Raw genomic sequence first — 10292 nt, 5'->3', positions numbered from 1 at the left:
TATGCATTATGAAACGAAACGAAATATGCATTATGAAAAGTGAAAAATATGTTTTAAAATGTTAAACACTTAGGGGCCCTTATCTATCTACATAAATGCCCAGACACCTCCACCTGCTCCGAGTCACACTCCCACACCTGTACTCCCATGCATTAGGTGACTCACTCTGTCGTCTTTCACATCGAGAAATACATTTACACACACACACACACACACACACACACACACACACACACACGCTCTCTCTCTCTCTCTCTCTCTCTCTCTCTCTCTCTCTCTATCTATCTGGCTCTGTCTGTCTCTGTCTGTCTCTTGGATTCTTGCTCTCTTTGATATGCTCTCTCTATCTCTGTTTTCCTCTCCTTCCCTCCTTCCCTCCTTCCCTCCTTCCACACACACCCACACACACACACACACACACACACACACACACACACACACACACACACACATACACACACACACACACATACTCACACACACACACACACACACACACACAGACACACACACACACACACACACATACACACCAAATCCCTTTAATGAGATTTCACAGGTAAATCCTGCTATGTGTGTGTGTGTGTGTGTGTGTGTGTGTATGTCACCTCCCCCCAGTGTCATGCCTGTTCCCTTCTTGTCCCTAAAGGAGCTTAGCAAGTTTCCACACATCAAGCCAGACACACAGTCGAGTCTGCACTAACCGAGCGTCGAGTAAACACACACCTAAAGGAGACAGCCAGCGGCCATCGCTACTCTCTCTCTCTCTCTCTCTCTCTCTCTCTCTCTCTCTCTCTCTCTCTCTCTCTCTCTCTCTCTCACTCTCTCTTTATGTGCTTAGATTCTCACTCACTTACTCATGCTCTCCCTTATGTACAATCCCATTCACTGTTATGTTCACATACTCATTCACTTACATTCACACATTCTCAATATCTCACTCTTTCTCATTCGCTCACATACTGTACTCTCTCTCACTCTCTCACACACTCAGTCTAACTCTCATATTCCCTCGCATACTCTCTCACACACTTACACATCATCCCCTTACGCACTCACACACTTTGATGTGCGTTTTCGCGAACTTTGTGGGGGTTTAGCGCTGTCCCACCCGTTCTGTGCCCTTTCCGTAACTAGGCATCTATGAACACTTTACTCAAGAGAAATTAACCACAATGCATTGCGTTGTGACGTGAAACACGGAGTTACCCAAGGGAGTCTGGAAGCTTGAAAAAACATCAGTACACAACTGCCATGAAACGGAAACGTGTTTGCAACACGTTTTTTTGTGTTGTCAGTTTAATGATGGGTCACAGATGCTGTCCCATTCCTGATATTAGCGTTTTGAAGCCTTACACCCTCGCAAACTTGATCGCTTACGGCGGATGTCAGTTAAGTGTGTGAGGGTTCAGGGATTAGACTTTAGGGATGACATTGGGATTAAGCCAATCACTCACTCTCTCACTCACTCACTCACTGACTCTCTCACTCACTCACTCATTCACTCACTCTCTTGTTCGCTTGCTCTCAAACCCACTCACTCATGTGTACTGTTGCCATGTAAATGTTGGCCTACACGTGTCACACAGAGGCCACATGCCACATCTCAGTGACAATGCTTCCTTATTTCACTCATCAGTTCTCTTTTGTATGTAAATGACAGAATAACTGAGCTTTCCGAAACAAGTCAAGCAAGATCAATCCAGCAAGACCAGTCCTTTAGTAAGCAAACGGTGCAGTGCACTCTTATGTAACCAGAGGCCATTGTTATTTTATAAGTACAACAGAACCCCTCTGTTGTCTATTATAGTTTACGGTAAGAGGCAGAGGATCTTAAACGTGCATTCTGCTAAACTGAAACTGCCTCGCTCATGATACAACTGACAGATTGCCAGAAGCATACTGTAGACTGTGATTGTGGTTGTGATAGGCCTCTTGTTCCATCAGTCGATCTTTGAATAGAATTAATGCCCTTTATAAGAAGACTGGCATTACTGTGTTCCTACCTGTTACAGTTTATAACAAAAAAAAGCTGACAAGTCTCTGTGGCAAACTTGTTACGCTGCTAATGAGAATGAGAAAACTAATGATAACATCTGTGGCAAACTTGTTACGCTGCTAATGAGAATGAGAAAACTAATGATAACACTGTCGCTAAGGACAAAGCTAACACTAATGAGAGTCTTATTTTGTTGCTAAGGATAAAGCTAGAGCTAATGAGAGTCTGTCAGCTAATGCTACACTGTTGCTAATGACAAAGTTAAAGCTAATGAGAGTCTTTTAGCTACTACTGTTGCTAAGGACAAAGATAAAACTAATGCTAGTCTGTTATTCTGTCCTCCAGATCACCAAGAAGCAGAGCTGCTGGAGTGGTGCTCTGCGTCTGGGCTTCACGTCTAAGGACCCGTCGCGCATCAACCCGGACACCCTGCCCAAGTACGCCTGCCCCGACCTGGTGTCGCAGAGCGGCTTCTGGGCCAAGGCGCTGCCCGAGGAGTTCGGCAACGAGGGCAGCATCATCGCCTTCTGGGTGGACAAGAAGGGCCGTGTCTTCTACCGCATCAATGAGTCCAGCCCCATGCTGTTTTTCAGTGGCGTGCGCACTGCCGAGCCGCTCTGGGCCCTCATCGACGTCTACGGCCTCACCCGTGGGGTGCAGCTGCTAGGTGAGTTACTGGGAAAGGCCTGGTGACTGGGTGAAACAAAATGGCTGCCTTGGATGCAGAGCCAGAATGGAGGTCTTAAGTGTGTTTTGTGAACTGCTATTGAAAAAAAAAGCAACAGCCAATAGTCAGTGTTATTGAGTTGTGGTCTAGCAGGGTGGGGTTTTGTGTTTTGATATATGTTGTGTTTTGAGGTTTTGATTTATGATAGGGTGGGCTGCATTTGCTGCTTTTGGATTTACCAAAATGCCCTGACACTACAGTATTAGATCATGTTGTTTTTGTGCCATGGGTACAGTGTAGAATTTCAATCTTGATGAAATATTTTTAACTTTCACTTTGAAGCACTGCAGTCACACGATCGAGCGTGCTCTACATTGTAAACATTGTAGACTGCATCACTCTGTGGAGTCTTCTCAATTTAGCACACATCATTTATTTAAACACACACACACACACACAACCACACACACACACACACACACACACACACACAACCACACACACACACACACAACCACACACATACACACACTATCACATAAACACAAGTACACACACACACACACAGGCACTTACACTCTTCAACACAGACCAGTGATCCATGCCGGTTGCGTAGCTGCGCTGTTGTGTACTAGTGCCTGGCATACCAGGTGGCACCCTGGCTTTGTGTGGCATGTGGCACCCTGGGCTTTGATGTGTGCCGGGTGAGTGTGTGTGTGTGTGTGTGTGTGTGTGTGAGGGACGGGGGGGGGGGGGGGGGGGCGGTGGAAGCCTCTGAGCTCATGGAGGAGGCAGTGGGGGAGTGAAGGGGTGGGGGTGGGGGTGCGGGGGGGGGGGGGGGCATTAAGGCTGTCTGTCATCCTCTCTCAACTTTTAAATATAGAACAGGGTCACATGGGCTATAGATAGCGCCATTTATCCTAATTGTCCGCTGTGCCAATTGACAGATGCCTTCTGCTCTCGCCTTCTCCCTCCTCCCTGCTGTCTATCTCTCCGTTCCTTACTGTCAGAGGTAGGGATGTGGTGTGTGGCCCCCTATTAAGGGTGGACGAGGGTGAGAGAGAGAGAGAGAGAGTGATAGTAAGAAAGAGTAACATTATCATAAACTGTCTGCTCTGGCGGGCTGAGGCGATGACACGCGCCAGGGTGAAGCGCTTTATTCCTCGACAGCCCAAAATCGGTGTCATGAGGGTGTTTGGGGTTATAAATGACCACGTCCATGCTGGTGGCCGGCCCCAGAGTAAAGCCCTGCGTGCTACAGTAAACATGGAAACCAGAGATGCCGGCCAGACTCAAGCCCAGAGCAGGAGTGGAGAGGAGGAACGGGGGAGAGGAAAGGAGGGAGTGGAGAAGAGGAGAGGAGAGGAAAGGAGGGAGTGGAGGAGAGGAGAGGAGAGGAAAGGAGGGAGTGGAGAGGAGGAATGGGGGAGAGGAGGTACAGGGGAAAGGAGGGAGTGGAGGAGAGGAAAGGAGGGAGTGGAGAAGAGGAGAGGAGAGGAAAGGAGGGAGTGGAGGAGAGGAGAGGAGAGGAAAGGAGGGAGTGGAGAGGAGGAATGGGGGAGAGGAGGTACAGGGGAAAGGAGGGAGTGGAGGAGAGGAAAGGAGGGAGTGGAGAAGAGGAGAGGAGAGGAAAGGAGGGAGTGGAGGAGAGGAAAGGAGGGATTGGAGAAGAGGAGAGGAGAGGAAAGGAGGGAGTGGAGAAGAGGAGAGGAGAGGAAAGGAGGGAGTGGAGGAGAGGAGAGGAGAGGAAAGGAGGGAGTGGAGGAGAGGAGAGGAAAGGAGGGAGTGGAGGAGAGGAGAGGAGAGGAAAGGAGGGAGTGGAGTGTGATCAAAAGCTACCCAGTGGCAGAGAAAATAGTCCATCCTCTTCGAGCCAACTCTTAGCCGAGCGCATTTACCCAGCTCAACCACATGTGATTGTGTGTGTGTGTGTGTGTGTGTGTGTGTGTGAGAGAGACAGGTCATGTGCTCATCATAGTGCCCCGTTCAGCCCCTGTTAAGTCAGACTGTATGCCACGCATGCAGGCCATGCGCATGGCTGGAGGGCTAGTGTGCAGCTCGTGGGCGGCCCATCCCCAGGCGCCCACTGACCGATATCTGCCATCTTTAGCTGCTGCCGTCATAAAAAAAAAAGAAAAAACAAAGCTCCAGGGTCCACTGCATGCACAGTGGCAGCTTTGAACATGAGGCTGGGTCCTGCTGTCAGCTCTACTGTAGAATAGCTCATGAATGAAAAACACTTGGAGTAGGGCACTCCGTAGTCCTCTACCCAAGTTCATATGTGAGATTGGAGACAGAGGGTGTTCGTTCATTTATTTATTTATTTATTTATTTTAAATGGCATGGTAGTAGAATCGAGAGAAGCCCCATGCAGAGACAGGCATTCAAGTGACACGCACACACGCACATGCGCGCGCGCGCACACACACATGCACACACACGCACACTCTGTCTCTGTCTCTTACTGTCTCTCTCTCTCAATCTCTCTCTCTATTTAAAACACACACATACAAATGCATTGGCTGCATTCAGTAAGCCCTTCACTTTGTGTGGAGATCACACACTCTATCTGTCCAAGCGAATGAAGCCGCTCTTGTTCCCCCCCCCCCCCCCCCCCCCGGCTTGTAGGGCAGTGCGTTCCCCCTCGTACCGGCCCTTAATGTCACGTAATGACCGCGGTGCGCCCGCTTGTCAGGACAGGTTTGCTGTGCCCCGATGGCACTGACGGTGGCTCGCCCGGTTGCCAGACGGAGCGCTCTGCAAATCCTCCTCTTTTTCTGCCCAGAGGGCCTGACAGAGTCGGAGGCAGCAGGGAAAACTGCCAAGGCCTTTTTTTAAACATAGATATATCATTAAATGTGTGTGCGTGTGCGTGTGCGTGTGCGTGTGCGTGTGCGTGCGCGTGTGTGTGCGCGTGCGTGTGCGTTTAGACACTTTCCTGAGGATGTCTGCTGTGCACCTCAGGAAAAAAAGGTCATTTGCTATTGAATTTGTTAATGACTATTCATCCAAAAAGAATGGCGACATCAAGCTCAGATAACTGGAGCAATTCTCGCAAGGATAGTTTGATAGTGTGCGTGTGTGTGAGTGTGTCTCTCCGCATGTGGCTGCACTTCACAGGGGCTTCCTCCGGCAGAGGTATGAAGAGGAAAGGCTACGTTTGTGTCTTGGCCAAGGAACAGGAAAAGGCCACTTGAGGTTAAGCTGCAGGCAGATTTGTCGCTTGTTGTTTTCGAAGAGCCTCAAAGAGTCCACGCTGACATCCAGCACAGATACTGTATGCCCAGGAGTGTAGGACAAACGTTAAATCATTTTGTGTGTGTGTGTGTGTGTGTGTGTGTGTGTGTGTGTGTCTGGAAATGTCTGCGTGGACAGTCCTTGAACTTGTGTGTGCACACGGTGGGGCTTTAGTTTGTCTGTTAGCACAAGATAAAGAACAGAATGCTGCCATCCCTCACCCTGAGCGTCCCTGTCTCTTCAGTGGAGGAGTGCGGCAGGGCTTTAGACGGACGGGTTCGCGGCCATTAACGCTTATCTCCTCATCGTCATCAGGACACCACAAAGACCCCCCCCCTTCGGGGAGAGCTGTCGACTCTCGTGGGCCGTAGTAGTACTGTCGGGTTCACAAGCTGCAACTGCAGTGCAATACACACACACACACACACACACACACACACACACACACACACTCACGCACGAGGATGCAACGAGTGACGTTTAGGAACAGTGGAGCGGACGCTAATAGAAGTTCCAAGCAAGGAGCAGCGGAGGAAGAAATACAGGGACGATAAATCATTAGCGCCGCCGCTAACGGAGGCAGCTTCATTTCCCTTTGTACTGCGCCAGCTGGAAGGCCAGAAAGTAAAAATAAGCCCCGAGGGCAAACATATACTAACATACCGTCCAGACTAGAGGGAGACATCACCGCTTCCTCTCACCGCTGGCTCACCTTAACGCTCCCTCTCTCCTCCCACTCCCTGTGGTCATGTAGGCTGTGTCCATCCAAAGCAGCTCCCTTATTTTCTTTGGGACAGCAGATGTTAATGAAATGATATATTTTTGTTTGTATTCGCATAACATGTGCTACATATTCATTTATATGCCATACTCAATGTTCTTTTATCTTTTCTTTTATCAATGTTCTTTTAATTATCTTTTATCTAATCTAAGTATCTCTTATTCTCCATTTATTTAGTTGTAGTGCTTGAATAGGTCCGGTTTTATGCAACCGATCCTAAGCAATCAACAAACAAACATAAACAACTTTTATAAATCAGAACATGAATGATGTATTAACACAAAAACAAGAATCTAAATAAACTAGAATTAGGGTTAAAACGAAAGAAACATAACTAAACAAACACCAGTAGGAAAGGTACAATAATGTTTTTAGTCTTTCTATTTTTACACGCATACTTACATATATACTGGCGACATAAACACACACCGCCCCTATCTAAGAGTTGTTTGGAGTTCCAGTTCAGAAGGAATGGAATGGAATGGAATGTGTGTTAGATCAACTAAAGTGTGGACTGGCAGGACTGGTAGCTCCACTGGTAAGAGTATGGAGACCAGAGGCAAAGCACATCTGTGCTCATGAGATCTCCAAATAGAGAGACAGACAGACACACACACACACGCACACACACATACACATGAATGTACACACACACACACACACACACACACACACACACACACACACAAACACACACACACACACATACGCACACGTACAGATGCAGATGCATAAACACACACACACACACACACACACACACACACATACACGCAGGCACACACGCACAGATGCAGATGCAGTAGATAAAATGTGCAGACGTGTGTTCTAAATAGAGTAGCCTGAGCCAGATGGATAAGACAGAGGTCAGCTCCAATGCCAAATTACTCCAGATGATTTGCAAACAGTGTGATTTTCCGTTCCAGCTGTTTTTGGGCCATGTTGAACCTGCCCTCCCTCTGATTGCTGCGATAAGCATGTCAGTGAAGAGCTGCCACACACAGTCACAACATGCGCTGCGGACCCTGTCGGTTCTCTGCTTTATGCAAAGGGCAGCACCTGGAGACCACATTTGAGTCAGGGCAAGCTTGATATCAAACACACACACACACACACACACACACATACACACACACACACACACACACACACATACACACACACACAGAGACACACACACACACATATTGTCTCTCTTCCATCCTGTTCTCACAAATGGACAGGCTCCTCCCTGGAGCATACAGTATTTCATTCCAGTACGGCTACTCCCTATTTCCTCCCCGGCCTTCTCTCACGTTCAGCCATTTGTCATCTTCAAGGACAAATCGCCAGTGATTGTGGAATGCGTAGGTGTTACGGCGGAGCAGTGGTAGAATGGATGGTGATGGAGGAGTTCTGAGAGGGGAAGAGAGAGGAAGGAGAGAGAGAGGGAGAGAGAGAGAGAGAGAGGGAGAGAGAGGGAGAGAGAGAGAGAAGCGAGTCGGCAGAGAGAATCTTTGCTTCAGCAAACAAACCGGCGGTTTGATGGATGTTGGCTGAAAGAAAGCAAAAGAGTGTGTGTGTGTGTGTGTGTGTGTGTGTTTTGTTTCATTTCATTTCTGTTTATATCTGGAGAGAGGAGGCGTGTTAGAACAAATGCCTCAGCACTGTCAGGCGGCACCTGCAAACCTCCCCCCCGTGTCAGACCGGGGACGACGCAACACTCCGGGAACATGTGTCACCTTTACTCGAAGACAAGACACAAAAACGGGACGAGAATAGCCAGACGAGGCGTCGTGAACCAGGCCGCACTTCACCTTCGATATTGTCACCTCACATATCCACGCTTGCTCGCAACAGGGGGCACATATGTGGAAGAAGAAAGCCTGTCCATCACCATTAGGGCCCATACTTGCACCTCCGCCTCAAAGTAAAGCATCGGGACTGGTATTTAGCCACTTTTAGCCGCTTTTAAACCAAGGTGTCCAATTATTGGTGGTGATGCCCACACCTGAGCCTTCACACCTGTCCCTGCTGGATCCCTTAATTAACAGAAACAGGAAGTGCCTGGCACAAGAGGTCAATCTGACTTACCACTGCGCACACTGCGCTGACAGGCTAGCGTGTTAGCACATCTTTAGCATCAGGGCATCTTTAGCATCGTCTCTTAGGGCTAAGCTAAAATGGTCCCTTGGCTGACATTTCATCCATCAGGTAACTGAATAAGCCATCATGTTCCGAAATTAAAAGTTCTGATTTTTGAAATGAACTCTTTCTAGTTTACCACTCTTAGTTCATAATAGTGGAGTGATCCGTAACGTGACCTATTGTGCGGAGTCATTGCATGAAGTGACGTGTAGAACACGGACTTGAGACAATTAGAAAGCTTGCAGTTGGAAGGAAGGAAGGAAAGAAAGAAAGAAAGAAAGAAAGAAAGGATAGAGGGAAGGAAGAAAGAAGAATGTAAATAGCTGGAGGCGAGTGCCCTGTGAGCCAAACCACTCTGTTTTCATTTCTTCACTCTCACCTCAGCCCCCTCTCCCCCAGAGCCCAAGACACCGCAATTACTCACGAACCTCATACTCTGCGATGACGAGCGACAGTAATCCACATCGTACCACAGACGAACACGACGTGCCAGGCTAATAAACATTAGCGTAATTAGCGGCTCAACGCAGCACGATAATGAGCGTTTCGTTTGAGCTAATAAACTCGGCCAATGTGGAAAGTTTGGCTGTGATTTCTACGGACTCTGCCATGAAGCCGGAGAGGATTTGATACGGTGTGTTGTAATGTAATGTTGTATACAGCAATAATCTTATTAATCTAGTAATAATAATCTTTTGTAAATATGTCTCTTACTGCAACAGTGTAAATCGACTGAGGTCTAGTTTAGATGGTGGTGGAGAAGATTGAGAGAATAAGAGAGTGAAGGAGACAGGAAGAGAGAGAGAAAGAGAGAGAGAGAGAGAGAGAGAGAGAGAGAGAGAGAGAGAGAGAGAGAGAGAGAGAGAGAGAGAGAGAGAGAGTGAGATGGCAACACACTCGCTGTCATTCATTACTCGTAAAGGAGTTAGGCTGACCGTGCAGTTTTGACTTGGCCCCTGCCAAACCACTGGCCGACAACAAGGCCCGGTGGCGGGGTCCGGTAAGTTGATGGCCGAGACCTCCAACAACAACAGGCCCCGCTGCTGAGAGAAAGACACAGGGAGCAGACTGTGGACTCGGGGGGTCTCAGCTGTCTCGGCTGCGCTAAGACACAGGGAGAGTGTAAACACAGCTAATGTTTGTTGTCGGGCAACCGCATGACTTATTTGCTTATAAAATTAAATGAGCAGATGTTGCTTAGCTGGAGTCTTTTGTAAACTGAAAATGCCACGTCCTCATTTTAAAATAATAATAATAATAATTATTATCATGATCATAATAATTATAGTGCTATCACTACTACTACTACTACTACTACTACTACTACTACTACTACCACTACTACTACTACTACTACTATGTTGTGCCAAGTAATGATAATAATAGTAGTAGTGTATCGGAGTGTTTTCTTATGGCTTTAAATTCTGCCAGGCTGTTTTGTCAGGAGAGAATTCTAGGACCGACTTTTATCGTGACGGGAA

General features: G+C 47.8%; 1 protein-coding gene across 1 annotated transcript in view; it reads left to right on the top strand.

The window, feature by feature from the left end:
• The first annotated feature begins 2317 nt into the window (after positions 1-2317).
• The window catches only part of neurl1aa (neuralized E3 ubiquitin protein ligase 1Aa), a 42941-nt gene continuing 34966 nt past the window's right edge, over positions 2318-10292 (top strand). Inside the window, exon 1 of the mRNA XM_042102689.1 lies at positions 2318-2666. Coding sequence (XP_041958623.1) covers positions 2318-2666 — 349 coding nt within the window. The remainder of the gene's footprint in view (positions 2667-10292) is intronic.

This window comes from Alosa sapidissima, chromosome 9, assembly GCF_018492685.1.
Source record: "Alosa sapidissima isolate fAloSap1 chromosome 9, fAloSap1.pri, whole genome shotgun sequence".
In the NCBI taxonomy this organism is placed as follows: domain Eukaryota; kingdom Metazoa; phylum Chordata; class Actinopteri; order Clupeiformes; family Clupeidae; genus Alosa; species Alosa sapidissima.
Note: the sequence above shows the minus strand (reverse complement) of the source record. Positions and strands in the feature narration are given on the sequence as shown.